The sequence below is a fragment of the Chroicocephalus ridibundus genome, chromosome 2 (assembly GCF_963924245.1).
Source record: "Chroicocephalus ridibundus chromosome 2, bChrRid1.1, whole genome shotgun sequence".
Classification (NCBI taxonomy): Eukaryota; Metazoa; Chordata; class Aves; order Charadriiformes; family Laridae; genus Chroicocephalus; species Chroicocephalus ridibundus.
In genome coordinates, this window is record NC_086285.1 from 21,922,677 (window position 1) to 21,942,564 (window position 19,888).

The window sequence follows — 19,888 nt, forward strand, 5'->3', positions numbered from 1 at the left end:
AGAACAAATTTTGGCTCAGCCCTCAAGCACACACATGACCGAGGCCCCTGCTGCGTGCCCCCCTCCCTTTTTAATGAACTCTAAAATTACTTGACAGAAAAGAAAGCCAAAACCTGAACTCTAATCCTACATACACTAAAATAAAAAATGTCTAATTATTTGTTTCTCGCCTGCTTATAATAAGTAAGAATTTTAAATGGCAGTACTTAAGAAACAACATTTTGGGATGCTGTACACCAGTTCTCCAAGCTTGATTCATAAATATATTTGTAATACTATATGGACATAAAGATTTTCTCCTTTAAGCAGTTAAAGTTATGGCAGACTTCTATTACAAGGAATTCAATTCAGGACCTTTTGCTCAAATATCCAGGAGAGAAAGGAATGTTTATAATCCTCTTTTATGTTCAAAGACTTACTTTGAAGGTCAGCATTTAGATGGGGATGTGATCACAAACGTTGGAGCAGATAGGATTTCTGAAGATAGAAAAGTAATAGTGCTGCCCACTTATAACTGGCTGCAGATTATAATTTTTTCTGAGCCTCTTTGCTTGATCTGGTTTAGAATTCCAATGAAAAAGTATCTTTCCTGATATTTTATATTTTAGACGGGCGATAAATACCAACGACTAGTTTGTAGGATAATTCTACAGAGAATCTTACTAAGAAAAAGAAGTGAGGAAGCAAAGTAAACTTACCAACCAAAACCAAGATAATGAGTTGTTCTAAATACAAATGAAAAATAATACCTGTGTCACTGGCTTCGTGTAATAGACATTTGATTGTTATTGCTTTAGAAAAAAGAAGTTTCATGCTGGATCTGAAGAAACCTCGGTATCAAGACATTAAGACTACAACAAAATAAGACTATAACAAAGAATAAAACCAAATCAGCTATGTTAAGGGTCATGAGAAAAACCCTGGAATTTTAAATTTGGGAAACCCTTTCATAAGGATTATGAAAATTATCTTTGAATATTCAAAAATGACAACTGCCAGTCAAACACAGAATGTGTACTTGAAGGACTGGGCTTTGTCACGAACTTCAAATCAGAGGATGAAAAAAATCAAGGTCAAGTCCTGCGTTTAAGTAAGTAGTTTATACAGTTCAATACCATAATAGAATTGTTTCCTTGTTCAGCAGACCAGCACCTTATTTCTGGTCACCGAAAACTTTAACTCTGTGAAAGACGGTTCAGCAACAAATTCAAAATCAAATGGAAAAATGAAGTCCAGGGTTTCATTAAAGACAATATCTGCAAGTCTAATGCTAAATCAGTCAAAACAACATTCTATTTCAGAGTAATTCCTTTTGGTAAGACAAGAACAAAATCCTGCCCAAATTATAGAGTGAGTGCTGGTGTAAGGTTGGATGGTTTTTTCACTTTACACTTCCAGACGGAGATAAGAAATTTTACATCAGCTGCTGAAGAATTGGTTGAATTATTACTGTGGTGTTACTGACTGGTACGAGCTTCTTTTAGTGCTCAAGAATGAAGCTAGAAATCCAAACCTATGGGGCCAAAGCATTAACAAGAGTGGAAACAGGATTTGTTGCAGGCATGGACAAATTGTAGAACTTGTATGGACATCAGTGCAAACTGAAGGATCTACTCAGTTTTGTACAATGAGTACTGAATTTTGTTTTTAATTTCATCATTGAATTGTCACTAATATCTCAGATTACCCTTGGTCTTTTCTTGAAGGGTTAAGGGTTAACATGTGATTAATATGGACTTGGTGTTCTTGTGAATAACCCTTTAAGTGAGTTTATTTACCTTTGAGGTTAATTATGCTGCTTTGGTGCTTGGTGCAGTTCCGTTCCAGCTCTTCTTTTACTTCTTCCTCAAGAAAGAAACTCTGAGAACTTACTTTCCATGAGGATTCAATAAAAACATCCTTCCTGTTGCTCTGGTCACCCACACAGCAAAAAGGAAGTTAAACTGTTTGCTGACATATCTCTTATGGTTTGGGTCTGAGCCTTTGCTCTTGAGCCTGCTGCCAGAAGTTTGACTTCCACAGACAATACTTTGTGGGTGGTGACTTCACTGGGAATCAAGAGCCAAGAAATGGAGAAACGTCCTGTGTGCCATATCTGTGGTGATTAGGAAAGCATTACTAGATCCACACTTTTAAAGTTACAGCAGATGTGCTTATTTTGTGGTAACCACGCAGTGGAAGAGAGCCGTTCTCTGGCCCCTAAACCCCAGCTTAGCTAATCATAAGGAAGGTTAACAAATGCAGTATTTTTCTCATGACATTTCATAAACACAGGGTTTCAAAATGAATGTGGATGGAAAGGCCAATAATCCTTCCATCCCTTGTGATCTGCATAGAATTGTGGTTTGCCTGAACTGGCTGGAAGCTCAGGGTAATTATGTGGAGAGATTGGCCCTGTATAGAGAGCTAACATATCTGTATCAATTCCTTTCTTACCTTCGAATTCTTTGGAAAATATAGATGAATCTTAATACATTCATTTCTAACAGATATGTAAGGTCTATCCTACATCCAGATGTGGAATTCCTATTAATATCATTGATACTTCCCTACAAGGAATTTAGTTCACAGCCATCAACATCTGCAGAAAAGAAGTGAGTAGAAATTAAAGATTTAGAGATATTGATTGCTGTTTAGCCTAAGGATATCTGATTTACTCCTGCATATACTATGTCACATTATGGAAACAAAGGTAAAAGGTCCAGTGAAAGGTGACCAGTGGTTCCAAGTAGAATAAGCCATTCCAGTTTTGCTTGAGTACATTACTGAAAGTAATATTTGCTGAATATTTTCAACTGGAGTCTGGTACTTCACCACTAAAGTCCAGCAGAGTTTATTCATCAAACTATTATGTATATCTGTCATTGCCTTACTCTGACACCAGTCTTCCAGAAGCCTCAGTAACATTAAAAAATAAATACCAAAAGTGTGCTGTTTATTAATTTGGTTTTCAGCTTTTTGAAATAAGCACATAAGAAAAAACAACTGTTCTGCAAGGACTCATATTATACTTCCACATTTTACAACGGTATTGTGCATGTAGAACCTTAACATTTGTTTATGTACTTAAAATTTACTGTTTCTGTGTTTGTTGTTATATCTGTGTCCCATTTCATTAAGGCAAACAAAATGCCAAAGAGTTCCCTCTCTTGAAGAGCTCGAAACAAACACACCAAAAAGTGTTGGAGGTGAGGGAACACTGTTATAAGCTCATTACTGATGAAAAAGTAAGTCACAGAGAGGAAAAGGGTGAACTTTATTAATACTTAAGTGATATTGTGTCAAAAAGCCTTTTGAAAGTAGGTAGGATATGGGCTTTTAAATTGCTTGCGTGCTTTGGAAGACCTTATATTAGGGGAGCTGTACATGGTGAGCTCAGAAATCCTCAATTCCAGATTTAAAGGACTAGTTTTATACCCTCACAGAAGCAAAATGAATGGATATGCACATTAAGTGCTCAGTTGCTCAAGAACTTTTGTCTGTGCTTAACATAGAAATTCTCCTTCAAAAATTTGGGATTTTAAAGGTTTAGCCGTCCTTCCTGCCAGGCTTCATGAATCTATGCCTAAATCTGCTTGAACTGCCCTAAAATTAACAACAGCAAAAAAGATTTTCCATGTGGGTTCTTTGTTGCAGAAGAGTGAAATTAGTCATGAGGAATGCACCCACTGGCACTGCTCTGAACACTTAGCTTCAATAATTTTTTAAACCACTAAAAAAAAGTGTTTTACAATTTTTCCATGTTTCCTGTTTCACTGATGCTACACCAGACTATGAGCGACAGACAAAAGAGTCTTCTGACAACTTTTGTATTCTGGTAACATTAGAAGTGAGACTGTTTTGGGATGCTGGGTGGAAACACTTCGTGATGAGGACACACTTCATTAACAGGAAGGAAAATTATTTTTCGGATGTTGAAAAAGTACTGCAACTCCTGATAACCTCTTCCCTTCATCATGTAACATATACATGTTCCTCTTGTATTTCTACAGTGATAGCTCAGGCTTGTACTGAGAACAGTGAATCTTGACTGGATACGAAGAAACCCCCAGAAAGGTGCAATAAATCTAAGAATGAAGACAAGTATTTTTCCTTTCTAAATATACCAGAGATTTTGACTTAGCCAGGTGGGATATTTTCCCTCAAAAATAACTTTGTAGACACTATTCCGACTGGATAGCTTTTTGCAGAATATTTTGTTGAAATTTCTGCTTTTCACCAGAAAACTTTAAAATGTCTGTTATTCTAGTGAAAAATGGTTCCTTGTATTGAGAATTTGAGCAAGAATAATACTATTATCTTTTCATTACTATGTCCTTGGATGAGGGGGGTAAAAGGAGAAAAAGGGATCAATCTTCTAACTTTTAATTCCATTATGTAACATTCAGCAAAGTCTAAACAAATTAAAATTTACAGAATTAGGGTAAAACCTGCCTGTCTATTGAAGAAATAATATTATATCCCTAGTATCCTATAAATTGCATGCAAATTGTTTTTCTCCCTGTTCCAAGTGAAAAGAAAAATGTACAAATGAATGTGTTTAGCCCATGGCATTAATAAAGGTTTTGGTTGGTGTTTTTTTGGTCGTCTTTTTTTTTTTTTCCCTGAAAAAGGGGAAAGTTTTCATTTTGATTACTACTGCAGCACATGTGTGCTTCTGGAATGTCATCAGCAGAGCTTTGAATGTTGCAGTCTAGCCTGCCTTTAAAAAATAATTTTACAGCTCACTGCTGTGTATTTTTTTGGGAATACTTGTACATTCTTCACAGTTATAAGAAAATATATTTAAATAAAGATGGCCTTGAAAATTTACCGAAGTATTTGCTCCAGCTTTTGCATGTCAATACCAGCTGTGAGGACTTCATACCACCAGAACAAAAGAGGTTATTAAAAAAGAAGGCTAGAGGCAGAAGATGAAAAAGTTGTAAAAGAAGCTCAAATGTCAAAGGCAGGATTATTGTACTATGCTTTGATTCTCTGGATTTATAGGGAAAGCATATGCCTAATTCCTTCCTGTGCTCAGTCCTTGTGTTATGCATATTTACAATGAAATTATTTTGAAAGAGATACCTGCTTTCTGTTCAGTAAGTATAAAGGGTTTTGTCAAATTGTGTTCTAAATTTTGACAAGGGGGCAAAGACCTGTTAAAACACAGACAATCTATTGCTGTGGTTGTGCGCTGGGTAGCGAACAGGTTATACTGTCCATATTACACTCTGGATTAGCATCAAGTATTTGAAACGTATTCAAATTATACTTGCTAAATGGGGAATGATAGATGGAGTGGGAATAAATTATGAAGGCTTTGAAAGTAGGATCAGTAAATTAACATTTGATGCAATAAGAAAGAGGGAGCAGAGACGCAAAAAGAAGAACAATATGGGCAAAGCAATGGTCAGAGGAATCCTCTCTGCAGCTGCTTGCTGAGGAACATCAGCCTAAAACCTCCAGTCACCCATGCAAGGAGGAAAGATGCTGCAGTAAATGATGACAGCTTGGGCAAAAAAATTTATATTTTTACAGTCACTTGTATCTTGCTGTGACAGCATGCTGAAAAGCATTCTAAGGGCACAAAATATACGAAAGATAGCTGTAGAAACATTATATATATCTCTCTATATATAGATGTAAAAGCTAAATGAAGTATACTTACTATACTGTTATAATGTAGTTTATGTTATTGGTTAGACATCTGTATGCACATTTTTAGCTTTCCTCTACTAGCTTATGATCCACCAGAAAAAAAAAATCTCAGCTACTTAAATTAAGTAAAACATTCTCAGTCTATGGGTTTTTGCTGATTTTATTACAAAAACTATAATGATAGACTTGACAGATAGCATAAGGGAAGCTCTGACAAATGAAGACAAAGTTGATCAGATACCTATTAAAACACTAGAACCATAATGTTGAATAGCTGCCGTGTAGCCTCAAAATGTATTCTGCCAAATCGCCTCACCTTCTCGTCTAGAAGCAAAAGTGATGGGAAGATCATCTCCGTGGATTTCTATGACTATGTAAACACAATATTTTCCGCACACTAAAATATTAAACAAGTTTTAGGAGATCTTCCATTTTCCTAACTCCCAAACAAATTTCACATTAATAAAGTATTAATTTACAGAAAGGATAAAGAAAAGCAAAGCAAATAAAAATTTTGTCCACCTATTGAAGGCTGTTAATAATGGACGGTTAAAAAACTCCTCCTGGCCTATTTTTAATTTAGTTTTCTTAATAAACTGCAATACAAATGAAGCCATGCAGTTTAATTCACCTGATAAAAATCAGTAGATTGCAAAAGAGTACCTAAAATCTCAAAATAAAATTACCAGAAGAGAAATAACTATTTATAAAATAGAATTCTGCTTTGTGAAAAACAAGCATTATGATATTCAACTCTGTGTCACACTGCTTAAAAGCATTTTGTTCAGCTCCCAGTCATGCAAAGCGGCGCTATCAGTAACTTGTGTAGGAAACTCAAGCAGGCAATGACTGCATGATACAGGCTCCATTTAACTCTAGGTAGTCATCTTGTTGTTAGCTTCATTTTACAATCCTAAGTATTTTTATTTTTTTTTTATCTATGCAACTTTTGCTACCAAACTCGGTTGAGCAGGCATTTCATCAGTGGAAAATACAACGGTTAATAAGGATGAATGACAAAGGGATTAAAGTACAGAATTTAAAAGTTACAAGTGGAAACAATAAACTCACGAAGCAATACAAATAATTTTCTAATATACTAAGTTAATGAGCCAGAGTTTAAATACATTTAATGTTAGAATTTAGACAATCCTTACTGTATAATCTCACCTAGCACTGATATTAAAGAAGCCGTTGTTACATATTGTTGGCTCCAGTACTGTTTTCTTTTCTTTTCCAACGAAGACACTTGTCGAGTATTAGCCTAGGTGCAATGCATGTGTTAATACACAGCTGATACCTGAAATCCATCCAAGGAATTTGTACAACTTCCAAGGTGCCCTAAATACATATGGAACTAGAATGGAGAAGCCATGACAATCCTTTCTCACTGACCACAGAGAGAATCACCACAGTTTTGGCTTCCATGTGGCTGCACAGAGGGTGAGTTAAAGCACAGGTTAGTTCAGCATAGCTAGGAAGCCATACGATACCTTTCCAGAAATCTGGCCTATGATTTATCTGTGTTCTGCTTTGTTATCTAGACTGCTGATACAAAAGCACACATACTGCAAACAAACAAAGACTAAGATAAAACACCATGCGTCCTGGCCAATTAGTTTTCTCATCCACAGGGAAATAATTCACTTAAATCCAAACTTTTCTCACCTCTACCATTTAAAAACAAACAAGCAAAATCTCAACCTCCTGCAGTTTACTGAATTCTGAAGCGTAGCTTGATGACTGATGTTTATTCGTGCAGTAACTCTGGTGTTGAGATCAATACTGTAACTCTTGCATGAACCACATTAACTTGACAGACTTTAAAGGATATTTCAAAGTTCACGTATATCTTACAACCGACAATTTTTTTTTAAATATTTCTGTGCATTGAAAATATAACTTGCAGACCAGATGCAGAAAAAATTATTTTATCTTAAATGCATAGGTACTTCTTTTCTAAAGGACATACTAAAGTTTGTGTGGGAATAGCACACAGTTACTGCTTCCTGCTTAGAGATGTAGCCTAGTAGCTGATTAGAGCAAGAGTAAACATGAAAAGATCCTTCCAAGCGTTGAGAAAAATCCTCTATGTCTGTATGTGTGTTTAAAATTAAAATGCATGGAGCTTTCCAGATCAGTCAACACTGCAAAAGCTGTCAAGGAGAGTTCAAAAGTTCTTAATTTAGTAGAATTTGCTGCTTTTAGGGAATCCCTTAGCCACCTAGCAACAGCACAAAGGGTATAATTCTTGGAGACTTAAATTCACACTGGCTGAACAAGAGGGAAAATTGCAAACGTGCAAGATAGCTTGAGGACATTGTGACACCAGGGTGTCTTGTGGGTCAGGCTGAGTAGGCCACATATCAGCGTGCAGTTAGTACAGAACAGAAGATGTATCTCTTTCCTACAAAACTTATGCAATAACACAGATTCTCAAATACACATTTCCACCATCCCCATGTTTCCTGCCATCCTCAGCACAGGCTTATCTACATGCCAATCTTCCTCACAGTAGTGAAAGTTCAAAACTCTTATCAACATGTTTGATGGTATATATGTTTTCCCAAAGTCTCCCTTACAACTTTCATGATACGCTTTGTACTTTATTACATATGCCCGACCAGCAGCCTCAAAGTACCTTCTACAAAGAGGGTTCTAGTGGTGAGCTGATTCTAGACAATGAAGTTTCAATATGCAGATATGCAGATGTAATTTTAGGGTATGAGAATACTGGTTTTCACACCAAGTACTCTCTTGTTTTCATTTAAATCCAGGAAGACTGAGTCTGAAAGGCTGTTGCTCATGCTAAGTAAGACAATCTGAACCCAGACTGTGTTAATTATAGTTTGATTTCATATAAACCAAAAGATGTAGCATAATTTATGTGCCTATAAATAGATATACCCAGAGATGTTTTTAAATTTCTGTGGACAAAAGGCAGCCACATGAATGTGAAGGAGAGGGGACTGTAGCACAAGAATCTTTGCAGCTCTTTTGTTTATACTTCCTTCATTGGTATGTAATTCTTCAATTGTTCCCTATTTTACCCTCTTTTGAAAAGTATTTATTATTTTACAGCTATTCTTTCCTGTTTTGAACAAGACAACAAAAAGTATTGTGATTTAAAGCTTTTCATCTATGTTTCCTAGTCTTCAGCATCTGGAGATCGTAGGAGTAATCCTTCAGGGAACCCTCCATACTTCAGCAAACATCCAATATCCAACATTAATTCATGTTCTCCCATACGAAAATCTCTCATATCATCTATCACTCAGCAAGTATCCTCTCCTACGGATACACTTCCCAGATCCTAAACTTCTACCTGTTGTAGACAAACCTATCTCCTGAATTTTAAATGTAATAATGCTTATAGTTCTGGGGTATGTGTCATTCTGAGGTAAAGATCCACTGCACTTAGTAAGAATAAAAATCCCACTGTGTTTCCTCCATCTCATAGTTACCTCATTTTGCTTTGACTCTTTTTAAAGCATGAATTGATAACCAAAATAGAAGTGTAGGATATTTATCAGAGAGGTTGAATGCTTTTAGCCTCCTAAGCATTACTGACACTAAATTTTGTAGGGAGAGGAAATCCAACTGAGGAGAAAATTTTTCCCATAAGCAGTCTTATATACCCAAGTGATTTTCACTGTATCTGCTAAATTATACTTATTTGCCTACACCTTTCTCAATAAGGTTATAGTATCTTCATATTAAAACATAAATTATTTTGATCACATCCTAAATGTAATTCTCACTCTGATCTTGAACGTTGCAGTGAGGTTGATAATGTATTAAACTCACCTTTTCAAAGGAAACATGCAGTTAATTTTATTCCCAAAGCTAAGTGTTAGGTCCTCTCAACTCCAAAATCTTGCAAGAAAAGGTTGTACATAAAGTTCAACACACTCTTTGATTTAGAAATTGTCCCAGAAATTCTTACTGATTTTCTATGCAAGTAAAAACCTCCCTACTCAGCAAAAATTTCATAAAGAGTCAATTTGAAAATACCTGGGTCACAGTTTGCTTTCCAGCAAGACCAATGGGCTATATCTAAACTATGTCCTTCCGTTATAAGTGCTATCCACATTCTAGCAATGGGCCATTCAGGAGAGACTTTTCCCATTTGTCAGAGTAATATTTCACCGCAGGAAGACAGACTGTAAGCTACTTTGCTCATTTCCAGTTTTACAGATATCTTGAACTTTAGTTCAAAAACAGAGACCAAACCCCAAGAGTTAAGTGTGAAAGTCTGATTTACACTTGATTCAGGTGCTAGAGATTTCTCAAAAACATGATCAGAAACATTTGTCATGAAACGAAGCTTTGAGTCGTTCAGTCATATCTGTTTAATTAAAACATCTGGCTTTTGATTATGTGCAATCAAACTTTAAGTTACTACTCGTTTCAGTTTTGGAATAAAGAAACTGAAAAAGACAGATTCCTTCTGAAATCATTAGATTCAGCAGTCAACTGATTCAGACCACTCACAAGTGAACTTCACAGGACGTCGCTGCCTCACTGCAGAAGGTGGCAAACTGCACTATATATTCGATTAGCTTTGACTGAGATAAATGTTGTCTGCATTTTTTTTCATCATTTCTCGGAGTTGCAAACTGCATGAAGCAGCTGGCTCCGGTGTGATAAGTATAATCCTGATCATAGTAGGTAACAGTATAATCCTGACCTCAAGATTATACTATTATCTGCAAAGAGGAAGAAAAAGAGCAAAGGTCCAAGTAACCGCTTCTAAATAGAAAAAGATGTGTTTCCATTTGTAAAGAAATAATTGATAATTTGCTAAATGGAAAAGTACTCACTAGGTAAAACTGATTTGGGCAAATGTATTTACTTTGAAGTCACTTGACACAAGTGGGGAAAAGATAAAAAAATAATAAATTGTTAGATAAATTTGGCATATTTCTTTCCTTATAGAGGATCGGTGTTTCCTGAGTTCTCATATATGAAGAAACAAATGGATTTTACAAATTTTTTTTAAGTTTATTTGGGTTGTGAAATGATCGCTGAAAGCCCTTTGATCAGCAACAAAATCAAAACCTGTTTCATTCCAACTATTACAAAACAGACCAAATGCATAACATTTATGAATCTATGTCACTGTCACTTTGCACCATAATCTCTAGTGTTTGACGGAGAGGGGAGACACAAAGGAAAATGCATACAGGTCATGTGAAATATACCATGACCTGAAGGGAAATAAGCACTCTGGTTCTCCACAAGAGCAGTCTTCTAGCATTATTTGGATATCCTGAAGACAGATACGGAGTCTCCATCTGAGTGGAATGAATGCCACAGCCAGAACCAATGGAAAACAAAATACCTCAATGTAGAGACACAGAGTGCTGAATGAAATATGCAGTTTGGACAGAGAAGTAATAACATAGGTCCAGGGATGGTACAGGGAACACTAAAAGACAATGTACAAATTTCAGAAATATTTTAGGCTCTAAAGGAAGGGCTTTATACCTAGATTATGTATATGATGATTCTTGTACGCTAGTTGTCTTCCTAATGCAGGGAAAAAGAATTAAAAACATTAAATAGTAATACTTGAATATATAAAAGGCCACATATCTCCAGGTGAGCTTAACTGACCATTTCATATGACTGGTTAAAAGCAAGCACAAAAGGTGCGAACACGAAAAATTTGTTTTTGAATTAAAATTGGTGAAAAAAAATACTATTCAATTGTTTTACAAAAAAGACTTTAGCATCAGCAAACATGCGTGAAATTTTATTGGGAGCCAGTTCTTTCTAGGTGACATATACTTGTGTTTATATAGCTCTTATTACTGTTTTTTTATGAAATGGAATCAATATGCTACTGAAGAGTTCAATTTCCTCTGATGCTTAGTGTTCTTTTATCTCATACATATTCTTAATGACATCATGTTTTCCTTTTTTGGAAAAGGGTATGATGTTAGAAACATGGAAAACCAAAAAACAACAGTATTATTGTATCAGGACCAGGCACCTTGATTTTCTGAAACTTTTCTGAATAAAAAGGATAAAAAGTAAACAGAAAATTATATATGGAATAGAAACTTTAGGAAAGAGTTTTCTGTAAGCAAATCTATAAAGGTGCATTTACATCAATATACTGTATATTTTCTTTCACAATAAACTGTGTCTCATTTATTCTGGAGAACAGAGATATTAACTTGTCTTCCCATTCTCAATTTTACCCAACTCAGGCAACATGAATTTGTTATTTTGTTTGCCTCAGCATCACTTTTCAGGTGGTACTTGGGTAATGGAAAGAGATGAGAAAAACTTCTTGATGCTAGCTATGTATGTTTGTATATATGTCTCTATATAAGAATATACCTTTGTCTTCATTTCCCAGAAGCAAAATATTAGCATAATATTCCTTTTCAATGCCTCTTTGCGTACCCATGATGGCTTTTGTTTTTATTCATGGTTACATCCTTGTTCCATTCCTCCTCTATCTACATTTGGTTTTGCATGACTGCCACTATCTTGAGTAGATACATAGCCTCTATCAACGTACCCAGGTCACCCTTGTTCAGCAAATCTAAAAGAAAATTCTTATGAAGGAAGTGAAATCATTACCAATTTGCTTTGCTTCAACAGTTAATAATCTGCGGTGATTCGGCAGCTGCCACATCAGCAATCCTCCCTCTAACTGAGGTGGGAATCTCTGAGAGCAGCAGGACAAACAGCTGAAATGGAAACTGCCATCTTCTCCCATTGTAAACTCTCTTTACTCATTAATTGTGTGTGTCTATCTTGTCAGTCTCTAGGCTTTGTATTTCCATCAAACCACAGGCTAGAAGCTTCCAAGCATTTTATTTTCTTAGGTGGGAATACTGTTATCACTCCATTTTCATGACAAACTGTGTGATATTAAAACAATCCCCTGACTTTTATTTTTTAAAGATAACTACCACCATCATTCCTCCAAAAATCCAGTAAAACAGTGTATATGAGTGCATCCAAAGGCAAACATGTTTAGGAAAACTGCCCTACATTCCTCACCGGAAGACCTTGCCTAGAGAGGATGTGGAATTTCCATCTTTTGGCACATATGAGCGTTAATTAGAAAAGGTATTGAACAAGTCTACTGTGGCATTATTTAAAATCGCATGCCACCTTGTAGGGCTTCTCCTCAAAAATGTATTGTGCTTACAAGAAGTTAGTATTTTGAAGACAAAATCAGATTGTGACAAAATGTCTCAACTACCAAAAAAGTAATTTTTTAATTTTTTTTTTTTTGTGGAATACTTTTAGTTATTGTACCACTGAGGATAAAATACTTTATTTGCACATTAAAACAGACCATTCATGGTTACAATTATGAGCTCATTTTAAAGATGAGAAGGTGGGAAGTAAAAAATAGAGGACCAAATAGCCTGTAGCTTTTCTAAGGAGAATAAGGAAAAATCCCCTCCCTTGGATGAATAATTACCCTGTAAAATCTATTCTTATCTAAAACATAAAAGGGAAAGTAATCTTTTCACTTTTATCACATAAAGCAAACAAACAAAATAATTCCGTTTCTATACTTTGGGCCAAATCAGCATTTAGATACACAACTACAAAGATAACCTTAATTATCTATTAACACCTTGAAATTCTGATCTCCACAGCTTGGTTAGCTAGATGATACCTATTCGATGTAACTTAAAAACTGTTTAGTGAAGATGTATTTCTAATTTATAACATGATTGTTTAAATACAGGCCAGTGAACGTAATTACATTTTTGGCTTAAGGTTAGAGCCTTCTTACAGCTCAGACATTAATAAAAGCACTGTCATTATAGTCTTTAGTATTACTCAGTGTAACTGCTGTGAAATTTGTTACATTATATAGAAAGTGTTTGTATAAAATAAAAGGAAAGACAAGCACTGTATTATGTTTATTATATGTGAGTTTTAGTACATTTTAAATGTGAATGTATTGTATTAATCTTGTCTAGCTGGTATAAGAATTAAAATTATGTATTATCAGTCTAGTAAAATATTTTTTTTTCTGTTCTCAGGGTTTTTTTCAGCACTAGTACAATCTTTGAAGCCTCACCCTTCCACTTCAGTGTGCTACAAACAAACACAGTTTTCCCAGATTGTTTGTTCTCATCAGTTTTCCTTTCCTATGTTTCCAGAGGTCTGTGGTCTCACTTAAAAAAAAATATAAAACAAATATAAAGAAAACACTGGACATTGGGGAAAAACGTTGGGGAAAGTATGCATATAATCAAAGGAATGATTTTGAAATCAGACTATTACAATTGCAAAAACTCTAGCCATTATTGCTCTAATTATCATGATTTGCATGTGCAGCTACAGTAGCTGATTGCCAGCACTAGCCACTTGGCTGCACATCCACTAGAGAAGGGAACTCGGTCACCACAAATAGGAGTATCATTTTGTGGAATGGCCATAGCGTTTCAGACAAGCTCCATCTAGTCTGGCAGCCAAAGAGGATACTCAAGAAGTAGTAAGAACAAGATAAATGTATTTGATACGCGCCCCAAGCACTTGCCTGACCAAATAAGAGAAGCAAATGCAAATGGCTTTCAAACCTAACTCCAAAGTCAAATACCAGAGAGGATCAGGACAGCCATCAAGCTGTGTGTCATTCAAGTAGGAAGCTATCTCCTGCAAAGCACCATGGCTTTGCATTTACTCACAAACTCCCACTGAGAACATCCACCATCGTATCAACAGTCACATTCTCTAACACTGTGGCGTCTCAATGATGTTAATACAATCGTTAATCACCAGATAAGAAAAGCTGTTTTCAGTAGCATGAACAGAAATGACAGCAACCTTCTATACCAACCCCGTTACCCACTCCAATATACACTGAAACTTTATTTCAACTTGTTGTCTTTTCCACCTGTTCTATAGATATTTCTTCATAGGGGGATGTCAGAGCTCAACTTCCACCTTCTACTGATCCTTCTTAATTACATACTACTGAAAGAAAGTCAGGTGGATGAGGGATATATAAAGTATCCACTTTATATATCTAAGCAACAATAGTACACACATATAAAAACATACAAGATCAAAGAGACTTGAGAAGTCCTAAATATCTAAGATCTACTAACAATGTTCTTTCTCTTCAAATAGTTGATTTCTTTTGCCTAAGCAGCTAGTGCTCTAGCTGTTTCCAGGCTGACATATTAAACTACTTGGAGAATTCTGTAGTTAACTATGTCAACCACATTGTATTAAAAACACAGAAAAAACTCACCCCTTATCACCAACAAACATGTTTTCCAAAGACTGCATTCTTTTCTATCAACATACCTCAAACTAAGGTAAGACGAGTAGCAGTTTCAGTTTTTATAGTGACGTGACGGAACCTTCAATCAAACGAAGCTTTGAGACCTGTCCAGAATTCTTTTGTTAAACATTGTCAGAGAGGCCAAAGAGGCTTTTAAACTACAGACTCAGATTCTGGTTTATCGAAATTTGAACGCAAGCATCTCAAGTGGAGGAAGGTTGGAATCCATTGTGTAAGAAAAAAATAGCAATAAAAGGATATGTTACCAATTTTTCCCTTTGACCACTCTGTCACTGAAGAGTATTAGTCAAACTCAGTGACTTTTAGGATGACACTAATCTCCACTCAGCTACCTCTGGGTATTCAGGAAGACTGTCCTTCTCTGCCGCTTCTGTGGCAGGGCAGTATCTGTACTCTGCTCTTTCCAGGGGTTTGCTTGCTGTCCCACAGGCTTCCTGCATTCTTACGCATTCTGCTTTTTCTCCTGACCTCCCCTGAAGTCTAGAAGAGCAGCTGCTCTCAAAAGAAGATATCTCCATGTAAACCTGTCTTCCCTTTTTCAGGAAATTTAAGTTAAGAACTGAGAACAAACAGGTAAAAAAATAGTGTCTTTTCCACATTCATTTCTAGGGTTTTCTTTTTTTTTTTTTTTTAACCTAGGAAATTAAAACTAAGATATGTCTACATTTTTTTATTATTTAAGATACATTTTTATTCTTTTTCTTTCTTTCCACAATGTTGACATGTGGGATTTTCAAATATCATGCAGAAGCTTATCTTAGAAATGGCTGACTCCCCTGGTATTACATGTATGAGTAATTCCTTCAATATTATAAAGGCTTGAATGGCAATGATATCAGACTGTTAATCTGGCTATTCCTTTTCTTCTCCGTTTGCTATTCTCCAGTCACATCTCTTACCAGCAGAGTTTTCAGAAAGCCTTCCATTATTCCTGCATGTACCGCTTTCCTAGTATTCCTGAATAGAGATGACCCATTTCCCCAGCAGAAACACGCACAGTTCTTGGAGTTATGGTAGCCCATCAAGTAGGTAATTTTCATTTCTGTGCCTTTGCTCCAATTACCTATGCACTGCATCAGAATTCAATATCTTGTTTCTTACTGAATGCTGAAGGAAAATATCCTATTTACTATTTTACTATTCCAACTATCTTTTATTTCTGTGGATAAAGAACAATTGCTAATTTGGTTTCCTTTCATTTTTAAGTCCGAACATAAGTTCAATTTTTATAATTCTCTTGTATCCCTAAAATCTCAATTACTCCCCCAGTGCCTTGTCTCTACAAGCAATTTTCTTGTTGATCAATGGTTTAATCTACGAACTGTAAACTCCCTGGCCCTTCCGAATCCCTTTATTTTCTGCTGGCTATCCATTTCATTTAATTTAATTTCATCTACAACCTTCCCCTATGTTTTTTGTCCCTTTTCTCTCTTTCTGTGTCCCAAGAAGTTTTGAAACAGCCACTGTAATGAAATTCCAAGCTTCTGGCAGAGACCATTCTCTATTCTGCAATAGAGAAGATTCTTTGGGAAATCTGCAAGTAATTAACAGTGTTTTCTGAGAGCTAAATCAAAGTACTCTATATGAAAGTGCCTGTATTTTCTGAGTATTTTATTCATCACGTTTCTTGAACCAGTAAAGGATAAACCTATTTTGAAAAATACAAATTCTGCAATAACAGAAATTTTGTCAGCATGCTTATTAATGTGAGTTTCCTAGAGAGCAGGAGACAAAGCTTAATGCCTGGTCTTGACTAAGATAGATGCTCTGATAAAACAGTACTTTTTGGCAAGATCTACAGAAGCACATGAAGGACAAAAGCATGATAATGTATACCATTGTTTTCTTTGCACTTTAAAAAACCGCTTGTAATATCCCAGTGGGAAACCGAGTGAGATCTTGTTTAAATGAGTCCCTTCAGCTATACTGAGACACTTCCTAGTGACTCCTACATTCCACATCAGAATTGTATTCATCATTTGTTTTTCAGGATCAAGTGTTTCCAGAAAAATACAAGCCTACATTTAACCCTTTGTTTGGCATAAGTGGAAAAACATTATCCTCTTTCTCCAAATATGTTTAAAAACTAGCATTATAACAGAAATACATCACAGTTTCAGGTAAAGATGAGAACACGGCCTGCTGTAAATCTCGCTTGAGGTACACAACACCTGCTGTGTATAAGGCATCATTTTTCATAGGAGCATGTATTGTTAAGTGTTGATGTGAAACATTAAACACAGAAAACTTAAGGTGTCAGGCAAGTGGGTTTTCTCATGTAACGATAGAGGAAAGTTACAGAAAATTCTATCTGATACATAATATTCTTCTCAAAATGTGGTTTAAGTCAGCAACTGTAAATAAAAATAACGTAGACATATAGATGCTTTTAAAAATACACTTCTATTGAAGGTAAATTCAGTCCCTGGGGAACAAAACAGCTCTTTAAACAGCACCTTTTCCCACTTCAAGCACAAATCAATCCCCAATGAAACTTACTGGCATAATGGAATGTCATCTCTGATGATGCATCTCCCTCCATTTTTGCAGTATTCTTCAGGACAAACTGCAAACATAAAAGTAAAAAATATAAATTTGCACCACTTTGTTTTTATATTTGTCACTGACTGATTTTCAAAATGGTGGAATATTCATACCTGTCATTTTGGGCGCTTAACGCTTCCGAAAACCATTCTTTAGACCTTAACTTCATGATACAATTGCCAAGTCATAAATACGTTAAAGTCAATGGGCTCCTCTTGAACTTATAGAAATCCTGTTGCTTCAACTGAACAGGCTTTTAATTTTTCTCAAGTCAGAGTTTCATTTGACTCCAGAAATCAAGCTTTTGCCACTTACTTGATTTTCAAACAAACAGGAAAACACATGAGCCAAAAAACCCTGAACTTTTAAAGTAGTACCTAAGTTTACTTTATCATTAATAGGTTTTCTATAGGGTTGATGAACACACACTTACTCCTGTGTCACCAACCTTCTTATTAAAGATGTCCCAAATTTTAACTCTTAGAATCACATTCTCATAAGAACTAGAGAAATCAGTCTTGAAAAGAGGAAAGGTGTTTAAGTAGAGGGGGATGTCAGTGATATACTATTATCAACCTTTGACATCCCTTACCACGGATTTCCACATTATTAGATTTAGTTTTACTGAAGTTTAGTTTTACACACCAACAGCAAGAAAAACTCAAAATCAAAAACGAATCCCCTCAATCTTCTTTAGTAAGAAAATAACTGTTAAAATGCAAATTAGACCTAAAGAATTAGGCCTGATTCTTTAACTTTTGTGTATATGCCCCATAAAATAATTTGCTGAGACACATAAACAGTGCTATTCAGTGTGGACATGTCCAGTTTTAAGAAGTAGTTGTGGAAAACAATTCCTCACAGGTGGGTGAGACCCCACCTGGAGTACTGTGTCCAGCTTAGGAGTCCTCAGCAAAGGAAGGACATGGACCAGTTGGAACGGATCCAGAGGAGGGCCATAAAGATGACTGGAGGACTGGAGCACCTCTCCTATGAGGACAGGCTGAGAAAGTTGGGGTTGTTCAGCCTGGAGAAGAGAAGGCTCCGAGGAGACCTCATAGCAGCCTTCCAGTACCTAAAGGGGGCCTACAGGAAAGATGGGGAGGGACTCTTGATCAGGGAGTGTAGGAGGAGGGGTAACATTTTAAACTGAAAGAGAGGAGATTTAGATTGGATATCAGGAAGAAATTCTTTACTGTGAGGGTGGTGAGGCACTGGAACAGGTTGCCCAGGGAAGTTGTGGATGCCCCATCCCTGGAAGTGCTCAAGGCCAGGCTGGATGGGGCTTTGAGCAGCCTGGTCTAGTGGGAGGTGTCCCTGCCCATGGCAGGGTGTTGGAACTAGATGATCTTTAAGGTCCCTTCCAACTCTAACCATTCTGTGATTCCATGATTGTACTGTTAACGCGGAACTGGCCCAAGGTTAGCAATTGGCTTGAGGAAGAATTGCAGTAACTTTCTGTTACTGAATGGGATGTCTTGAATCTAAAATTAAATACTTATATCATCCTCTATGTTTTTGTTAGATTTTGTTAACAAAAATCTGATTCAGATTGGATGTATGTTACGGTGTTTGTATCTTTCTCCAGACTTTCCCTATTGCAAAACAAACCTGAATTTTGTGGGAAATGCACAAAGCTAAAACAAACGCTATATGTTTTGGTTTATTTTCCAACCCAGATTTCTGTTACTATTAAAAAAACCCAATGAAACAACAAATCCTATTAACTCAAAAGCATTGAGGTCACTGAAGTGGGTTAATCCATTGGCTAAAATCAAGAGAGTGCTTTAATAGGATACTACAGAGGTTTTTGTTTTTTTTTTTTAAAACAATGTGTTTATACCTTAAGAAACACCGCTTGTGAAGACATTAACTGAACACACTATTTTCCATCTTTTTCTCCCCATTTTAGCTGTGTCATACTTTCATCAGGAAAATTCATGCCTGATGTAATCTGATTAAGTGTTAGCAGAGAGAATTCAGTCTAGTTTGAGAACTGCCTAAAGATTCAGTAAGAAATGACTGCATGTTTTTGTTTCAAATGATGTTTTTATGCAAAACTAAGTACCTGAACAGCTGGACTCATCAAGGCTGAAATCAATGCAGTCTGCAATGCCATCACAACGCTGGGAGATTGCGACGCATTGATTAGTCGACGCACATAACAAAGAACCATTGAAACAGTCTTTAATGGCTGGAAGGAAAAGTAACATGACAGTTATTATCAACTATATTTCTTTGTGTCGCTGTTAAAAAACTACTAGAAAACTTGATTTGTACTGTAGTATATAAACTCGGGTCTGTATGACCTCTACAAGCTTTCATCTTCAAAGACATACAACTTTACTATTGAATAAATAAATAAGTAAACAAACACAGAGCACAGATGTTACAGAAGCTGGA

General features: G+C 36.0%; 1 protein-coding gene across 1 annotated transcript in view; it reads right to left on the reverse strand.

The window, feature by feature from the left end:
- MALRD1 (MAM and LDL receptor class A domain containing 1) overlaps positions 1-19,888 on the reverse strand; it is a 263,637-nt gene that overhangs the window by 28,479 nt on the left and 215,270 nt on the right. Inside the window, exons 35-36 of the mRNA XM_063323881.1 lie at positions 19,554-19,679; positions 17,441-17,507 (exon numbers count right to left, since the gene is read on the reverse strand). Coding sequence (XP_063179951.1) covers positions 17,441-17,507; positions 19,554-19,679 — 193 coding nt within the window. The remainder of the gene's footprint in view (positions 1-17,440; positions 17,508-19,553; positions 19,680-19,888) is intronic.